Source organism: Saccopteryx leptura, chromosome 4 (assembly GCF_036850995.1).
Source record: "Saccopteryx leptura isolate mSacLep1 chromosome 4, mSacLep1_pri_phased_curated, whole genome shotgun sequence".
NCBI lineage: Eukaryota > Metazoa > Chordata > Mammalia > Chiroptera > Emballonuridae > Saccopteryx > Saccopteryx leptura.
Window position 1 is genome coordinate 168,122,173 of NC_089506.1, and position 20,256 is coordinate 168,142,428.

At 36.1% G+C, this 20,256-nt stretch overlaps 1 protein-coding gene across 2 annotated transcripts in view; it reads right to left on the bottom strand.

Moving 5' to 3' along the window:
* Positions 1-20,256, bottom strand: part of TMEM232 (transmembrane protein 232) — a 192,868-nt gene that overhangs the window by 172,059 nt on the left and 553 nt on the right. For both annotated transcript variants that reach the window (XM_066379914.1, XM_066379915.1), the window contains exons 2-3: positions 20,106-20,227; positions 7,853-7,988 (exon numbers count right to left, since the gene is read on the bottom strand). In XM_066379914.1, coding sequence (XP_066236011.1) covers positions 7,853-7,977 — 125 coding nt within the window. In that variant the 5' untranslated portion in view covers positions 7,978-7,988; positions 20,106-20,227. The remainder of the gene's footprint in view (positions 1-7,852; positions 7,989-20,105; positions 20,228-20,256) is intronic.

Genomic DNA, 20,256 nt, shown 5'->3' on the forward strand with positions numbered 1-20,256 from the left:
CTCCCACACCCTTATAAACACTTCCTATGCTCTTAAACACTTTCTACACTCTTAAACCTATGTAATTTTAACAACGTATAAAATTCTATATGGGTGCTCACCAGTGAATATACTACAACTTGAATGATGAAGATGATGGTTATTTAATATTCTTTTAATATGTTTAATTAATATTTTAATATTTTTATATTGTTTTCCATTTTTAGGCTAAAAATGCTTATTTTACCACAAAAATAATTAAAATAATTAACACATAAATATACCTATACACTGCAAAATCTTGCAATATAGTGAAAAATCTGTGATACAAAATTAGATATAAGCAATTTAAAAATCCACAATACAGTGAGACCATGAAAAATGAACCATGATATGGCAAGGGACGACTGTAAAGGAGTCTAGAAAAGTTTCTTCTTGTTGCTAACAGCAGACATTTAAAACCTATGCTACAGAGCAGTATTTTATTATAAATGTATACATATAAAAATCAATATTATATCAATATATATATACTGCTCACAAAAATTAGGGGATATTTCAAAATGAATATGAAGTGATAAAAAACGAAACATTTGATTGTTTTTTATTAAACAAGAACATCAGAAAAGCAAATGACAAGTCAAAGAAAGTTGTTCGATTATACAAATGAGATGCAAAACTAACTTTTATTTCATTGGTAAAAATGCAGTATACCAAAGGCTGAAAGTACTGAAGTATCTGCACATTTCCCAACCCCCTAATTTTTGTGAACAGTGTACTATAAATTATAATATCTATTTGAAAAATATTGAGAGCATGTTTTTGTTGAGCACATTGTAGTAAATATAAAAGTGTAAAAAATAATATTATTAATAAAATAATCTTAGTTATTGAAAATAGTGACAAAATAATCTGATCTGAACCAGTAAACCATTGCAAGATTGTATAATTCTCTTTTTGGTCCACAAATGTGTGGACTTTACCACCTCATTTGAAAGATTTACACTGATGCCTACATATGTCTCTGACAGAACATACTTGCAGCCTACAAACACTCATGCTTCTAAGGAAGATCAAGTGAAGTCAATACAGTATGAGGCCTATGACAATTCATGCAATTTCTAAAAAGAAAAACAAAGATGTTACTTCATGCAAGTTAGGTCTCTGCTTTATCTCAAACAGCTGATTCCAGGGACAGAATCTAATTTCTTTTGATACAAGGAGCCATGGAGACAAGACCAAGTATGTCTTCCAAGTGACTACAGTAAAGAAAAAGCCAGGACTTTCAAAGTGCAGGAAACTTACTGGAGACTCCCTCCACATTGTCTGGCATCTTAATCCTTTCTCCCTAACCCCAGGTTGCTGTAGAGAAGGTAGCCTTGGTGCTCAGTTGAGAAGAAAGGGAAAAATATGTATATGTATGTTTTAAAAGATCAGTCTCAATACAGATTTATTTATACCCTAGGCAAAAACAGATAGTTGGCCAGGAATACTCAGGCAATGAAGTTAGTTTTAGTTGTCTCAAACTAGTAACATCTCCAGGTTCCTGGCAAAGAGCAAGTGCAAGTTTCTCTGGGAGAGGACACAAACATTCCTTCCCATCCCTGCCAAGGACAAGTGGGAAATGATAAAAATACAACATAAATGAGAACAAAAATTACAAATGTACTAAGGATACAATCATTGGAATAATCTAACACAAATTATAAAACCATCATACTTATTTCACAAAATTCTTAAAAGTATCTACAAGCCACCAGGATGTATAAGCCTAAATAGATTATTTGAATAAAAATAAATGAATTACTATAAATATAAGGTATAATTATTAGAACTCAATGGATAAATATGATAACAAGAGAAAATTAATCATGTAGAAAACATTACATCAGAATAAACTATTCAAAATAGAGTATGAATAGACAAAAAAGAAAACAGAGATAAAAATAAAAGATGTGAAATATAAAAAATTATGGTCTAATATACATTTAATCCCATAAGGAGAGAAAAGAAAAAATGGGTTGTCAAGGTAATATCTGAAGAAACGATGTCTGATCATGTTTTAGGAATTATGAAAGACAGTGAATCAAAAGGTCCAAGAAATCCAGAGGATAATTTTAAAATTACATTCTGACATGTCATAGTAAAACTGCATAAAATGCAAGACAATAAGAATTTTCAAATTTTTTTTAGTGAGAGAGACTGAGAGACACAGAGAGGGACAGACAGGTACAGACAGCCAGGAAGGGTGAGAGATGAGGAGCATCTACTTATAGTTACGTCTCCTTAGTTGCTCATTGGGTGTTTCCTCATACATGCCTTGACCAGGGGCTCCAGCTGAGCCAGCGACTCCTTGCTCAAGCCATCAACCTTGGGCTCCAGCCAGTGACCATAGTATCATGTCTATGATCCCATGCTCAAGCTGGCGACCAGGCGCTGAAGCAGGTGATCTCTGGGTTTCAAACCTGGGTCCTCAGTGTCCCAGTTCAATGCTCTATCCACTATACTGAGAGAGGAGAAACCAGAAGAATGCAGGAGAGGGTGACCTGCAATGTTTGTGCTCTTATTCTCAAGCCAGTAACCTCAGCATTATTTGCTAACTAAGAAAGTTTGAAAGTAACAAACCACAGCTGTGGTCCTTGTTATCAGTTCCCTGAAATAATCTTGCAGCACCAGCAAGAGGAATAGGTTATGTAAATAATCAATGGTTGTACCCTCCTCTCATAACCCTCTCCTCTCGGAGACACAAAAGTCACATAAGTCTGCATACAAAGAAGTCAAAGAAATCAGGCACTTGTCAGGTGAAAGCTAAACCTGTAAAAGTATATAAGATGTAAGAAATCTAACTTCGGGGAGTTCATGTTTTCAGTGCTACTAGTCTCATGTGCTCCACTGGCTACTAATAAATCCTTCTTCCTCCATCAAGTTGTCTGGGCATTTATTACCTTCCATTTGCAGCTAATTCCTGCTACAATACCACCTCCTGGTCAAGTGACAATAAGAAATCTTTAAAAGCATCCAAAGTTGGGAAAAACTGGTTAATTGTAAAAAGAAAAGAAAAATTGGATAACTTCTCAACAGTAATAGGGGAAGCTGTGAGAGAAATCATATTATTGATGTGCTGCAGGAAACAAAAAGAATAAAAGTGATACTAGACCAAAAAAAATTCCATATTAAGTTAAAATTTTTTAAGAATAAAAATATATTTAGACTAACAAAAATCAGATTATTTTTCAACAACAAAATCTTACTAAGAAAAATTTTAAAAGTTGTACATCTGACAAAAGAAAATAAGGTTTAAGAAGCAAAAAGAAATAAAATGAAGCCCTGGCTGGTTGGCTCACTGGTAGAGCATCAGCCTGGCATGTGGATGTCCAAGGTTTGATTTATGGTCAGAGCACACAGGAGAAGCATACAGCTGCTTCTCCATCCTCTCTCTATCTTTCTTCCCCTCAGCCATGGCTTGATTGGAATAAGTTGGTCCTGGGCTCTGAGGATGGCTCCATGGCCTCTGCCTCAGGTGCTAAGAAGAGTTCAGTTGCTGAACAATAGAGCAACACCCCAGATGAGCAGAGCATGACCCCCTAGTGGGCTTGCCAGGTGGATCCCCATCAGGGCTCATGCAGGAGTCTGTCTCTGCCTCCCCTCCTCTCACTGAAAAAATAAAATAAAATAAAATAAAGAAAAAGCAAGGTAAGTGATACAATATAAATGAAATAAAAATAAATAAATAAATAAAAAGAAATGAAATATAAAATATAAAGAAACAACTACAGTGTATTTAAAATAGTAATGAAGTCTAGTGGGGTTTATAAACAACACAAAATGGGATTAAAATGACAAATAAGGTTAGAGGAAAGTGACAATTAATTATAAATATTTAGAATATTTCTTTTATATCAAAATTGAAATAATGTTTAGAATTAATAAAACGATTTACCAAAATTTATGTTTGTAAAGTCAACGTCTAAAAATCAACTGCTTTTCTGGCAACAGCTAGAAAAAATAATCTACCTTTAAAAATATATATGCATAAAACCTGTGATAGTACCAAAAATACCAAATACATAAAAATAAATCTAACAAAAGATAGTACCCAAATGAAAAAAAACATTAAAATTTTATTGAGAAAACTTTACAAATAGTTATATAAATGAGGAGATATTCCCAGTTAATGGTTTGGAATCCTTACTATGCTAAAAATGCCAATTCTTCTCAAATTGATCTATAGATTCAGAAAAATCCAATGAATAATCTGAAGTGCTAGTAAAAACAAACATGACAAATTGATCTTAAAAATAATATGCAGTATATTATTGAAGAACAAATTTGGAAAATCAGTCATATTAACTATTCAATGTTAATACTAAATGATAGTAATTAAGGCAGTATAGAATTGGTATAAAAGGAGACAAGTAGACCAGTGAAACAGAATAAAGAGCCCAGAAACATATTCATTATATGTAGACACTTGATTTAATGCAATAATCATACTAGAAAAATAGTGGAGAAGGATTTTCTAATACATGGTGTTGATCCAATGGATATGTATATTAAATAAGGGAAATTAGACCTGTACTTAAAACCACTAACAGAAGTCATTTCCATATGTAATACATGAAATAAAAAACAATGTGGTTTTTTTTTAGAAAATAATGAAGACCATTCTACATGGTCTTGTGGTAAGGACAGACTTCTTAAATAAAATACAAAAATGACTAACTATGAAAGACTTAGAATTAATAAGTTCAGTTCACTAAATGATATATATTCTGTGATCCAAAAGTTCCATTCCTAAGTATGTACCTTAGAATATGTGCTGCTGGTGCAACAATGTTCATAGAAACGCTGTTTATAATTAACCATAAACAGGCAAATAGTTCAAATGGCCAACAATAGAAGAATTCATGAATAATTTGCTATATGTTAATAAAAAGGACCAATGGAATGAACAAATCAGCAATAAAAATCATATACTTAAACTAAACACCTTGAATAAATCTTAAAAGCATAATAACTATATTAATTTTCAAGACTTCTTTATGATGAAAGGCACCACACTAATAAAGTTAAAAGACAAGCCAAATTGGAAGAATTCATAATAAATATTTAAGAATATCAAATATCAATTTAAAATAGACAACACAAAAGTAAATTGGTCAAACATATGAACAGATAATTAATAGAAGTAATTCTAATGGCAACAGACATTAAAAGATGCTCAGTCTCATTATTTATCAGGAATTTAAAAATATTAGTTACCAGGCAAGTAGTACTACTTTTGACCTAAGAGCAAATATTAAGAAGTCTGACAATACCAGGTGTTGGTGAAAACGGGGAAAGTGAGACTTTCACATAGTACTGGTAAAGAAAATGTAAATTAATTCAGATACTTTGGAGAGCAATAGTCTAAATTTAAATTTAAAAAGCAAGGCATAACCAATACACTCCAAAGAAACATTACAGGTATACAAGAAGAAATAGACAATGCAATACAGCATTAATTTTATGGAAAAATTTGGAAAGTAAGTAAAATAAGAATTCATTTTATTAGAAAATTATGCAGCTGCTAAAGTTAATGAAGAAAATACATAATTATCAATATGGATTGAATTAAAAACATAACGTTAATTTTTAAAAAAATCAAGTCACAGATAAATGTGTTATAATTTACCTCTGTGTGTAATTTATGTAAAGGTATAATTACATTTAGATTCACATGTAAATACTTTTCTGAACTGAAATGATATATGCCACATTATAGTTGGGAGGGCATGTGGTCAAAAAGCTTCAAGTTGATCAGTTGATCTATTCTTTATTAAAGAAAATTATTTGAAATAAACATAATATGTCAATATGTAAGTTTTATTATATATTCTATTACTTTAAAATTTTTTAATCACACACAATTTTAAAATTATTAACAAACTTTGATCTAGTAACTTCATTTTACAAATTTCATTCCAAGGCAATATTTGATGCAGAAAACCTTTCTGGACTAAACAGACCAATCAGCAGGGAAGAAATAGAAAAAACTATTAAAAACCTCCCCAAAAATAAAAGTCCAGGCCCAGACGGTTATACTAGTGAATTCTATCAAACATTCAAAGACTTGGTTCCTATTCTACTCAAAGTCTTCCAAAAAATTGAAGAAGAAGCAATACTTCCAAACACATTTTATGAGGCCAACATAACCCTCATACCAAAACCAGGCAAGGATGGCACAAAGAAAGAAAACTACAGACCAATATCTCTAATGAATACAGATGCTAAAATACTAAACAAAATACTGGCAAATCGAATACAACAACATATTAAAAAAATAATACATCATGATCAAGTGGGATTCATCCCAGAATCTCAAGGATGGTTCAACATACGTAAAACGGTTAACGTAATACACCATATCAACAAAACAAAGAACAAAAACCACATGATCTTATCAATAGACGCAGAAAAGGCTTTCGATAAAATACAACACAATTTTATGTTTAAGACTCTCAACAAAATGGGTATAGAAGGAAAATATCTCAACATGATAAAGGCCATATATGATAAACCATCAGCCAAAATCATATTAAATGGCGTAAAACTGAGGACTTTCCACCTTAAATCAGGAACACGACAGGGTTGTCCACTCTCTCCACTCTTATTTAACGTGGTGCTAGAAGTTCTGGCCAGAGCAATCAGACAAGACAAAGAAATAAAAGGCATCCATATTGGAAAAGAAGAAGTAAAGGTATCACTTTTTGCTGATGATATGATCCTATACATCGAAAACCCAAAGGACTCCACAAAAAGATTACTAGAAACAATAAACCAATACAGTAAGGTCGCAGGATACAAAATTAACATACAAAAGTCCATAGCCTTTCTATATGCCAACAATGAAATATTAGAAAACGAACTCAAAAAAATAATCCCCTTCACGATTGCAACAAAAAAAATAAAATACCTAGGAATAAACATAACAAAGAATGTAAAGGACCTATATAACGAAAACTACAAGGCATTGCTAAGAGCTACATGATTCCATACATTGGTGGAACATAAAAATGAGACTAAGAGACATGGACAAGAGAGTGGTGGTTACCAGGGGTGGGGGGAGGGAGGATGCAGGAGGGAGGGAGGGAGAGAGTTAGGGGGAGGGGAAGGGGCACAGAGAAAACTAGACAGAGGGTGACAGAGGACAATCTGACTCTGGGTGAGGGGTATGCAACATAATTTAATGACAAGATAACCTAGACATGTTTTCTTTGAATATATGTACCCTGAATTATTAATGTCATCCCATCAACATTAATAAAAATTTATAAAAAAAAAAAAAAAAAAAAGAAAACCTTTCTGTTGTGGCTTCATGCTTCAAAATATAGTAGTTATTAAATGCTTTCTCATGCATTTCATGGATTATTATGGCAACTTAAAATACTTATATGATTGTAAAAAATTGATTATTTTAAACAAACATGTAGAATTCAAAATTTTGGAAATGACTATATTGTCAGACCTGCGGTGGTGCAGTGGATAAAGTGTTGATCTGGAATGCTGAGGTTGCCAGTTTGAATCCCTGGGCTTGGCCCGGTCAAGACACATACAGGAAGTAACTAGTAGATGCTTCCCATTTCTTCCCTCTCTTTCTTATTCTCCCCTCTCTCCCCACTTCTTCAAAAATCAAGAAATAAAAAATCTAAAACCATTTTTAAATTTAAAAAAGGGAAATGACTAAAATAATGAAGCTATTTATTTAAAAAATAGCAATGTTTAAGATTTTTAATCTCAGTTATATTTATTGCTCACAATTATGTGTACTTTCTAAATTCTACAATATATATAAGTCTGCTCCTTCAATAATATGAAAATTTTTTTAACTTACTTTGATTTTGCACTCCTTTTTTTCCTTAAGTTTTGCAAATTAAGTCTCAAGAGTTTTTCATAATAAGAGGGAGCTATTACTCCAAGTGTATTAATCACAGGTGACTTCTTAACAGGCATATTCATGGATCATAAACCTAAAGAGAAATATTAAATTGTGTATTAGAATACAAATATACTCTTAGTACCAAATAGTATATTTCTTTCTTTCCTTTTTTTTTTTTTTTATTAGTGAGAGGTAGGGAGGTAGGGAGGCAGAGAGACAGATGCACACATGTGCCAGGACCAGAATCCATCCAGCAAGCCCCTTACCTTGCAATGCTCTGCCCAACTGGGTCTACTCTGTTGTTCAGCAATTGAGCTATGTTAGCACCTGAAGCAAGGCCATCCTCAGCACCCAGGGCCAACTTGCTCAAACCACTGGAGCCATGGCTGTGGAAGTTGAAGAGAGAGAGAGAGAGAGAGAGAGAGAGAGAGAGAGAGAGATAAGAAGGAGGGGGAGAAGTGGAGAAGCAGATGGTTGCTTCTCCTGTGTCCCCTGACCAGGAATCGAACCCGGGATATCCACACACCTCGCCAATGGTCTACTGCTGAGCCAACTAGCCTGAGCCAAATAGTACATTTCATGAAAATTTATTACTTATGGGGAAGAGGTGGCAAGAAGGAAAATCAGGTTTAAGCATGAAATTATATTAAGGAAGTATTTAAATTTAAATTGTCAGACCTAGGATTCAAACCCAACTTTGAATCAAACACCCATATTCCTTCTCTTATTACCACTATAAAATTATCCTTTCATATAATATTTAGTCTTTATTATAGCTTATCAATTTTATTAGCAAAACCATTGAAAGAACAGCATGGCACCATAGTTAAAAGAATACAACCAGAAAAACTGATTTACTTAACTGTTCTGTGCCTGAGCTCCTCTCCTGTACAAAGGGAATAGTACCTTTATCAAGTTTCTATAAGACATAAACAGGTTCATATATCTACATTGCTTAGAATAGAGCCTGATTTATAACAAGTTTAATATAAGTGCTTGTGATCATTATTAGATTACTATGCTTTCTGATTTTTAAGGTTACTTATAAATTCCTTTTTATGTCTCCTGTCTTTTCAGGCATGTCTGAGCATATTTTATGGATGTAAGACCAAAACTAGGGCACATTATTTGTGTTTATTGGAATATTTTAACAGCAAAATGAAGTAACAAAATGGGTAGTCAGAATTATATTGAATTATTTTTCATTTCATTTTTAAGACAGCTAATTTTTAACACTTGTCATTATATCAGTCAAGGTTCTAGCAGAGACAGATGACACACTTAGATGGGGTAACTGAATAAACGGACATTTTCCAATGACGTGGGCAGTTATTTAAATGAAAAAAGAAAAGAAAATCTGAGATGGTGTAGTTCTCAAGGGCTGGCAAGAAGGGGTAAACCATTAGCACTGTCAGGACTCCACTCTAGTCTGCCCGTGCTTGCCACTGGCTAGCCACACCAGTGATTTCCAACCTGTGTGCCACAAAAAATTTTAAAACATGCAGTACCTGACTATTTAGTCAGTGGCACTGACCTCTTCTACCTTAGACTGTAAAATAAAAAGATGACCAAAGCCAATACAACAATAGCCATCCAGTGATTGAATTAAAATTATATCTATCTTTTGTCAGATAGGCAAAAAATAGATTTTTTTTTTTTGGTGTGCTGCAATATTTTAGTAATGAGTGCCATGAGATGGCAAAGGTTGAAGATTGCTGAGCTAAACAAAACTAAAAGCCAGAAGGTACAAGGCAAGAGTACAGAAGTATAGAAAGTGGATCTGGAGGGGTATTGGGAAAATATCCAGCACAAAATATCAAACATCATTATCTATGGCTGTTGGTTATAGCAAGGCCTGCTTCTAATAATCTACCCATTAGAATGTCTCCCATCCAAGTACTAACCAGGCCCAACCCTGCTTAGCTTCCGAGATCAGATGAGATCGGGCACATTCAGGGTGATATGGCCGTAGACTATAACCATTAGAATGTAAAGCAAATATAGTTTTAAGTCAGTAGCGACCCTGAGCTATGTATAGGGAGGGATGTCATTCAGAATGGGCCTAACTTTAACATAAAATACAAGTTTTCCCATATTGAATTAATATATTCAAGAGTTTGTTTTTTTCACATCTGCTGGTGAAAGGGGTAGATATTTGGACCATCTGCTCAACATGCAAGTTCTACAAAACCCTGCTGATAAGACTTTCCCAGATAGGATAGTTAGAAAACGTCAAATTATTGTAAATTTCTTTATGCTTACTCTTGATTTTTGGCTTATTTTGGGATTACTTATCTTGAGAGTAAAAGTGCTTGACCAACACTAGTTTGTGAAACATTGTTCAAATAATATTTAAATATACAAAAGAGACAGTATGACTACCTAATGTATTTTATTGGTTAAGATTGCTCTTGACTAAAAGTCACAGAAGCAGTATCCAAATAATCTCAAATTTCCAAAAAGAAAATATGAATGTCTTCAGAACGGTCTCCTAAAGAGCTATTGGAATTAAACCCTCAGTAGGATAAATAAATAAAAAACAAATAAGATTTTAAATGACTTCTTCTCCCACCAAAAATACTCAAAATAGAAAATCTAAAAATGTTCTGAGCTTTCACAAAAAAGTATTAGCTTTTTATAAGAATATTATTCATCAAATTCTCTCAGTAGAGCCCCAAACCTAAAACCATCAACAAGGAATTGCTATTGTTGTTGTTAAATGGACTGTAGGATCCAAACTTCACATGACTCTTATTATTAGTAGTATGACTGTTATTCTGTACAGTGGGGCCCAGTCAAACCTTCAAATAATTAGTTTCAGCTCGTATCTAACTGAAATCACAGGAGAAACCCTAAATAAGAATTGCTCAACCTCAACTGCATACAAAAAACTATTTAACTTACAAAGTTTTAGAGTGGTTGTTACCAGCAATAGATATTCATTGAATTGGACATTAAACATACTCATTAAATTGTACAATGAACATTTATACATTTCACAATGCAAATTTTGCCTCAATAAAAATAAGATTATAAAAGAATATATTTTGTTAGAATGATGTTAGTGACATAAAACCGAAGTAAAAATGACAGTTTCTTACCAAGATAAAAGTGTATTTGTTTCTAATATTAAAAAAAATATTAAGTTCAAACCTAGACTATTTAGGGTCAGTTTGGCAGCTTCAGGGTCATAAGAAACCAAGGCTCCATCTAAATCTTCCTTTCATGGTCATTGTCAGACCTCACCTTGCTTCAGTTGTTCACTGGTTCACGTAGCATCAAATTATTGAGGAGGCACTATTGTTGTTGTGTGCTATTGATTTCCATCTTCAAAGGAGCTCTGTTAATAAAATCTCCTTTTTATCTTTCTGCCATTCTCCTCAGTCAGGATGCCATTATCTTTGTCCTAGATTAATACAATAACTTCTTATCTTCCAGCCTCCTGATCTGTCTTCTTCTCGTCTCATCTTTTATTTGACTGCTAGAGTCACTTTGCCAAACTTAAATCACCTGATCATTTTATCCTTCTCCAGTCCCCACCTCCTTGTTCAAGACCCTCTGATACATTCTTACTGTTAGCAATAAAATCCAAACTCAGAAAGAACTAGTCAGATTGCTGGGGCATACAGTTTGAGTATATGGTTTATATTTTATCTACTGTGTTTTTTTTTAAATAGCTCATTATTTAATTTGCCATTAAAAATTTAAACTATATATATCAGTTATAAATTCTAATTGCAAACCTTTTAGCCAAAATATGTTGGAAATGGGATTCTCTCACCCATTTCAGGAGCCTCATATTGAGAACAAAAACAAACAAATAAACAAAAATGATTGGACTATTTTACCAGGTAGCATGGGGAGAAAAGTGAGGAAATACAAAACTATAGCTCCTCTGGAAATAGCTAGAAGATGAAAAATGTTTAGTTTGTAAAAGAGAAGAATGAGTGATGGGATACCATGAATGTCTCCTGTGGATGAAAGCTTTACATAGCTTTTTAAGACCTCCTCTCTCTTTTGGTTTCTACTTCTCATATAGGCTTTCTTCCTTTCTTGTCTTAATTTCTATAAGGCAGAAAGCTAAAAATGCCTGAAGTCACTGGCTCCTCCACATATTAAGAAAATAAAAACAAAAAACAAATTTATCTCCTTGAAAAGATGACCCTAGGCCCTGGCCGGTTGGCTCAGTGGTAGAGCGTCGGCCTGGCGTGCGGAAGTCCTGGGTTCGATTCCCGGCCAGGGCACACAGGAGAGGCACCCATCTGCTTCTCCACCCCTCCCCCTCTCCTTCCTCTCTGTCTCTCTCTTCCCCTCCCGCAGCCAAGGCTCCATTGGAGCAAAGTTGGCCTGGGCGCTGGGGATGGCTCCATGGCCTCTGCCTCAGGCGCTAGAGTGGCTCTGGTCAGGACAGAGCAATGCCCCGGATGGGCAGAGCATCCCCCCCTGGTGGGCGTGCCGGGTGGATCCCGGTCGGGCGCATGCGGGAGTCTGTCTGACTGCCTCCCCGTTTCCAGCTTCAGGAAAATACAAAAAAAAAAAAAAAATGAAAAGATGACCCTAGGTGCCATGTAGGGAGAAAAAAGATTCCAGGATTGTAGAGACAAAGATGTTTCCTGGGACTGAAAGGTAACAGAGGTTATTCAGAGCCATCTCCTCTGTTGCAGCATCCTCTTCCTCTGGAGGTGACAGTACCAGGGAAGAAATGTCTGGGCACTGCATTTTGATATATTGAACTCCATGCCATAGCAGACCTCATAGCATAGCTCTTGTCCAGGCCTAGTTGTGGCCCAGAAGAGCTATGTCCAAACAGAAAGGACCATCTAAGTGTGACAAGTGACCCAATGCCCATAGTTGCCCTCCAATGTTTTATGGATACATAAAAATTCAGGACTTTGGAAAACTACAAGCAAAGACAGGCCTAACCAAAACTATCTCTTACTATACAACCAGTCAAGCAGAACAGAGGCTTGGGGAATACATAGTCAATTTAAAGTAAGTATAGAAATGCTTCTTGTATACATATAAGTCTATCAACTATGACTCATGACTACTACATGTATTTTTACTTTGTAATAGTAAATAAAATAACTTGAATTTTCCCAGAAATAATAAGTATAAATATTTAATAATTAATATAATATAGCAAAGTTCAGGCTCTGGCCAGTTGGCTCAGTGGTAGAGTGTTGGCCCAGCGTGTAGAAGTACCAGGTTTGATTCCCAGTCAAGGCACACTGGAGAAGTGACCATCTGCTTCACTGACCCTCTCCCTTCTCTCTTTTTTTGTCTCTCTTTCTTCCACTCCTGCAGTCATGGCTTGGTTTGAGCAAGTTGGCCCCAGGCGCTGAGGATGGCTCCATGGCCTCCCTTCAGGTGCTAAAATGGCTCAGTTGCCAAGCAACATACCAGCGGCCCTGAGTGGGCAAAGCATCGCCCAGTAGGGGTCTTGCTGGGTGGACCCCAGTCAGGGCACATGCTGGAGTCTGTCTCTGCCTCCCCACTCTCACTTAATAAAAGTAAATAAATAAAATAAAATAGCAATATTCAAAATACTGAAAACAGAAGTGTTAAAGTATCTACAGATGATTTAGAAAGCCTTGGACAATGAGGAAAATGAATTAAAAGTACCATTAAAGTTTAAACAGGAGCTATTTCCATTTCTCTCTCATCAATCACTCATTTATACAGGAAAATTGCAATGAGTGATACTTCAATGATAAAGTCTTGTTATAACTCAAATCTCTTTTTCTCACTGGAAGGATTTCAATCTAAAATGAAACTGGAGAATATGGAGTGGAGAAAATCTCATGCATGTGCCCTCAGGAAAATGACACTTAAGAACTGAGAGATTGATTCCCCATAAATGCTTGATTTACAAAAAAATGGAACTTATCTGCTGATGAATGAACATCCTCCAAGAATCTCTCACCATCCTCGGTCCAATGAACTTACTCCTGACTCCTCCACTCTTTGTCCATAAATACAGCCCACTCTAAGTGATCAACAGACTCCCCTGTAGCTTGCTACAGTTTGCATTTCCAAAATTGCCATTCCTTTGCTATTTCTGAATAAATTCATTTTCTGTTCATTTGAGCTTGCCCCAGTTTCCTCTTTATTTGGGATGATACCACATAGGAAGCCATTTGACTTTGATGCAAACTACAACGTGATGAATGATATGTAAAGGAATTGTCCATGAATTCATTTATTGGGCTTATGATGAGTGTCAGGACATTTGATTTATTTGCAATACTCAACATACAATATGAAATAAAACCACACACACACATACACACACACACACCTGTATAAACTAGAAATGAAAAAAGGTTTTTGACTATTTTATATTTAGCACTACCAAACAGTACCACGTTATTTTTTTAAAGTGATTGTCATTTAGGAAATTCACTTTGGTACAGTTCTCACAATGTAGAAGTGCTAATGATGTTTGAGTATACTATGTTTGAGAAATGTAAAAATGATTAAAATAGTGTCCCTTCCCTTAAGAAATTATAATCTAGCGAAAAAGGACTAGCCTATAAACCAGGGGTCCCCAAACTTTTTACACAGGGGGCCAGTTCACTGTCCCTCAGACCGTTGGAGGGCCGCACTATAAAAAAAACTATGAACAAATCCCTGTGCACAATGCACATATCTTATTTTAAAGTAAAAAAAACAAAACGGGAACAAATACAATATTTAAAATAAAGAACAAGTAAATTTAAATCAACAAACTGACCCGTATTTCAATGGGAACTATGCTCCTCTCACTAACCACCAATGAAAGAGGTGCCCCTTCTGGAAGTGCAGTGGGGGCTGGATAAATGGCCTCAGGGGGCCGCATGTGGCCCGTGGGCCATAGTTTGGGGACCCCTGCTATAAACCAATACTACCACATTTCAAAATGTTGAATTCCATGACAGGACTCCAGGTAATTTTAGGGGGGAAAAATTACCCAAGAGAAATATTTGATCGATATGACGAGACCTAAAGAATAGTCTATTTTTTTTTTTTTCATTTTTCTGAAGCTGGAAACGGGGATAGACAGTCAGACAGACCCCCGCATGCGCCCGACCGGGATCCACCCGGCACGCCCACCAGGGGCGGTGCTCTGCCCCCCAGGGGGCGATGCTCTGCCCATCCTGGGCATCGCCATATTGCGACCAGAGCCACTCTAGCGCCTGAGGCAGAGGCCACAGAGCCATGCCCAGTGCCCGGGCCATCTTTGCTCCAATGGAGCCTTGGCTGCGGGAGGGGAAGAGAGAGACAGAGAGGAAAGCGCGGCGGAGGGGTGGAGAAGCAAATGGGCGCTTCTCCTATGTGCCCTGGCCGGGAATCGAACCCGGGTCCTCCGCACGCTAGGCCGACGCTCTACCGCTGAGCCAACCGGCCAGGGCCAGAATAGTCTATTTAAATTCAAAAATGGATAAGATAGGTTTTACACCTATCTGTCACAACAGAATTTTTTGTGTTGGCTTTGAGTTCAAAGAACAACAATATCTTGGCCCTGGCCAATTTGCTCAGTGGTAGTGTCGGCCCAGCATGTGGATGTCCCGGGTTCAATTCTCAATCAGAGCACACAGGAGAAGCATCCATCTGCTTCTCCACCCTTTCACCTCTTGCTTCTCTCCCCCTGCCTGCAGCCCATGGCCTCAGATACTGAGGATGACTTCATTGTCTCTGCATCAGGAACTAAGAAGAGCTCGGTAGCTGAGCAATGGAGCAACATCCCAGATGGGCAGAGCATCACCCCCTACTGGGCTTGCAGGGTGGATCCCAGTCGGGGCCCATGTGGGATTCTGTCTCTCTGCCTCCCCTCTTCCCACTGAATAATAATAATAATAATAAAAAGAATGATAATATCTGTATCTAATGAGCAGGACACTTAAAATTTGAAAGAACTTAACAAAATAAATTTTTTCATTGTTCTTTTATAATTCAAAACAAGCATAAATCAAAGTCTTTAAGCCATTTTTGAAGAAGCAAAGGAATCATGAAGAACTGAACATTGAATATGAGTGTAAATATTCATATTGGCTGTGGAAATTTAAGAAGCTTTATGGTATAAAATATTTGAATACGTGCATAAAAAATCTGCTAAAAATTCATTGATAAATTTTCTAGGGTGAAATCTGATGAGAATCTCGTTCTTGAACCTGATGAAACAGCTCGGTTGCTGTTGTTATGTCCTAGAACAACATTAACCATGGCTGAGGAAAGGCAGCCCACAGGTTTTGAGGACCCTAAGCACTGGTTGGCTGCTCTTAGGGTAAAAGTGCCATAGGATAAACTGGGCAGTAATTTTAAAAATTTAATGTTCACATTGTATGAAGAATATACACATTTTATCTATGTATGACTAATCAAACAAGGAAGTCTGAAGAGCTAGAGAGGTGGTTGACATAGTAGCTGAATGACCACTTCATACCAGATACATGAAGACATTACAGACGATCTGTACTAAAAGAAACTTGTAAAATTTATTTTTCTCAAAGACTGCTTTCTGCATCCTTTCCTGGACTTCTAATAAAAAGTAATGTTTTCGGTATCTCTTCTCCCATCCCACAACCTCACATACACACGTACAAGGTAACATTAGTGATAAACACATGTGGCCATGAAAGTTCTATAAATAAAATTATAAATATGTCTTAACTGTGAGCTAGCTGCCACAGTTTTACATTCTTACCAGCAGTATATAAAGGCTCCAATGTCTCCACATCCTCTCTAGTACTTACCTTTTTTATTATAGATATCCAAACAGGTATAAAGTGGTTTTGATTTTAATTTTCCTAGTGGCTAATGATGTTAATCATATTTCCATGTGCTTATTAGACATTTGTATATATCTTTTGAAGAAATGTCTATTCGGATCCTCTGCCCATTTTTAATCACGTTGTCTTTTTATTATTGAGTTGCAATGTGTTAAAGAGAAAACAGCAGGCACAAAATGGAGTCACTTTTGCTAAAGTCCATGATACCAAACCTAGATTTAATACCTCACCTAATTGGTGTTTCAAACATTTTTAGAAATGTAACCTTAATCAACTAATCTTGAATTTTATGGTCAATATCAATGAGGTAATCTGTCCCATGGGCCCTGTCCATCGCAGCACCCCGGTAGAGGAGGCAATCCACATGATAAAAATCCTGTGTATTCCTCTCCCTTTAAAAGAAGATGTCCCAACTACAAAATCCCAAAATCCTTTTTTTCTTTTTTAATAGCTTCCTTGCCCCACCCTTATGTCTAGATAAACCTTTTTTTTTAGTATAACTCCTCTCCTCAAAGCTCCTTTCTAGATGCTAGATGGGATGAAGAACTGAACATTGAATACACTGCTCATAAAATTAAGGGATATTTTATTGCTTCATATTCATTTTAAAATATCCCCTAATTCTGCTCACAAATATTAGAGGATATTTTATCGCTTCATATTCATTTTGAAACATCCTCTCATTTTTGGGAGCAGTATATTTGGATTGGCTGTGGAAATTTAAGAAGCTTTATAATATAAAATATCTAAATATCTGTATAAAAAAGCCAATTAGATCTTCAAATTTACTCAATTGCTTGTTGTTCTTTAACAGATGGTTTTTATATGTTCTAGCTATAAATCCTTTTCAGATGTATGATTTTTACTTTTTTGATGATATGCTTTGAAAAGCGCTATGTGTTTAATTTTGATGAAGTGCATTGGGTTTATTTTTTCTTTGATTATATGTGCTTTTGTTGTCATACCTAAGAAGCCACTGCCTAAATTCATGTCAGAAAGATTTGTGCCTGTTTTATTCTAAGGGTTTTACAGTTTTAGCTCTTATATTTAAGTTTTTGAACCATTTGAGTTAATATTTGTATATGGTATGATATAGGGTTCCAATTTCATTCTTTTGTATATGGATAGCCAATTGTTCAAGGACCATTTGTTGAGAACTCTTTTTTCTTCATTGAATTTTTAGCACCTTTACCAAAAAGCAATTCACCATAAATATGAAGGTTTACTTCTAGATTCTCAATTCTATTTTATTGATGTATATGTCTGTCTTCACTCCAGTACTATAGTCTTGATATCTGTTACTCAATAGTAATTTTTGAAATTGAGTAATGTGAGTTGTTCCAAATTTGTATTTCATTTTTCTATTCCAGGTCTAAGATAGAATTGCCATGTGAATTTTAGAACCAACTTATCAATGTCTACAGAGATCAGCTAGAATTTCAATCAAGATTGTATTGAATCTGTAGATCAATTTGTGGAGCATTGCCATCTTAACACTACTAGGTATTCTTATCCATGAACATAGGACATTTTTTCATTTATTTTGCCTTCTTTAATATCTTTCAATGTTTTGTAATTTTCAAAGTATGTTTTATACTGTCCTTGTTAAATGTATTCATATGTTATTCTTTTTTTTTTTTTTTTTTTTTTTTTTTTTTTTTTTCATTTTTCTGAAGCTGGAAACAGGGAGAGACAGTCAGACAGACTCCCGCATGCGCCCGACCGGGATCCACCCGGCACACCCACCAGGGGCGGTGCTCTGCCCCCCAGGGGGCGATGCTCTGCCCATCCTGGGCGTCGCCATATTGCGACCAGAGCCACTCTAGCGCCTGAGGCAGAGGCCACAGAGCCATGCCCAGCGCCCGGGCCATCTTTGCTCCAATGGAGCCTTGGCTGCGGGAGGGGAAGAGAGAGACAGAGAGGAAAGCGCGGCGGAGGGGTGGAGAAGCAAATGGGCGCTTCTCCTATGTGCCCTGGCCGGGAATCGAACCCGGGTCCTCCGCACGCTAGGCCGACGCTCTACCGCTGAGCCAACCGGCCAGGGCATGTTATTCTTTTTTGATGCTATTTTTTGATGCTATTTTAAGTGGACTTTTTCTTTATTTTCTTTTCAGTTTGTTAATGGCTACTATAAACTGATTTTTGTATATACATCTTACATACTGCAACTTTGCTAAACTTTTTTATTAGACAGACTAGTTCGCTAGTAGATTCCTAATATTTTCTATATGCAACATCAGGTCATCTGCAAATATAGTTTTACATTAGAAAGAAATGAACCCATTTGGTTTTATGGAAATATAAATAAAAATGAAGAGTACAATATTAAGCCCTGGCCAGATAGTTCGGTTGGTCAAAGTTTCAGCCCAAAGCACAAAGGTTGCTGGTTCCATTCCTGGTCAGGGCCAGGGCACAAACAGGAACAGATCTATGTTTCTCTCTCCTTCTCCCTTCCTCTCTCTCTAAAATCAGTAAATAATAAATTTTTTTAAAAATACAGTACTTAGTTTAGAACAGTAATTCCCAAAATGTATTTTATGGATTGCCGATTCCAGGAATGTATTACTTCCTAAAAACTTTGTTGTGAAATATAAACATTTCACTAAAGAAAAATTTTTGCATACTGTAAGACATCTCAGAGCTGCCTGATCAGGCAGTTGCACAATGGTTAGAGTGCCGGACTGAGAAGCGGAGGACCCAAGTTTGAAACCCAGAGGTCGCCAGCTTGAGCACGGGCTCATCCGACTTGAGCGGGGGCTCACCAGCTTGAGTGCAGGCAGGGACACTGGCTTGAGCATAGGATCATAGACATGACCCCATGGTTGCTGGCTTGAGCCCAAAGGTCACTGGCTTGAAAGCCAAGGTTGCTAGCTTGAGTCCAAAGTTGCTGGATTGAGCAAGAGGTCACTCAGTCTGCTGTAACTCCCCAATCAAGGTACATATGAGAAAGCAATCAATGAACAACTAAGGTTCCGCAATGAAGAATTGATGCTTCTCATCTCTCTCCCTTCCTGTCTGTCTGTCCCTATCTATCCATCTCTCTGTCTCTGTAAAAAAAAAAAAAGACATACATCTCAGAGCTGTTCATATTCTCCTGTGTGCTGCAAATCTCTCTGAGTGGTAGTAGAATATATAATTGTTCCTAAATTTGAGAAATATTTAGAATGCTATATCCTAGATCATAAGCACAAAACATTCTGAGAAATTCCAGCTGATAACACTACACAAAGTATTTATTAAACACTTGTTGTGACAAGCACTTTACTAGAAGTTCTGAATGGACAATGAACTTCAATAGAGGAACACTTACCAAATTAATCATCATAATGAATGATTCGGATTATGAATCAGATGTTCAAAAGAATACAGCATTATTTACCAAGATCTCAAATGTTCATGTGGAATAGTTCTTATTGAAATAAAAATCTAGTACTCACCTTGAACCTAAAGGTTTATGTGGAGCATCAAAACAAAGAACATTTCCACATTGAAGAGATATGTTTCAGCAGATGAAATGGCTTCAGCAAGCTGTCTGGGTGCTTGGCAGTTCATTTGCCATCTGGCATAGACCCAGAATTTAAAAACAGG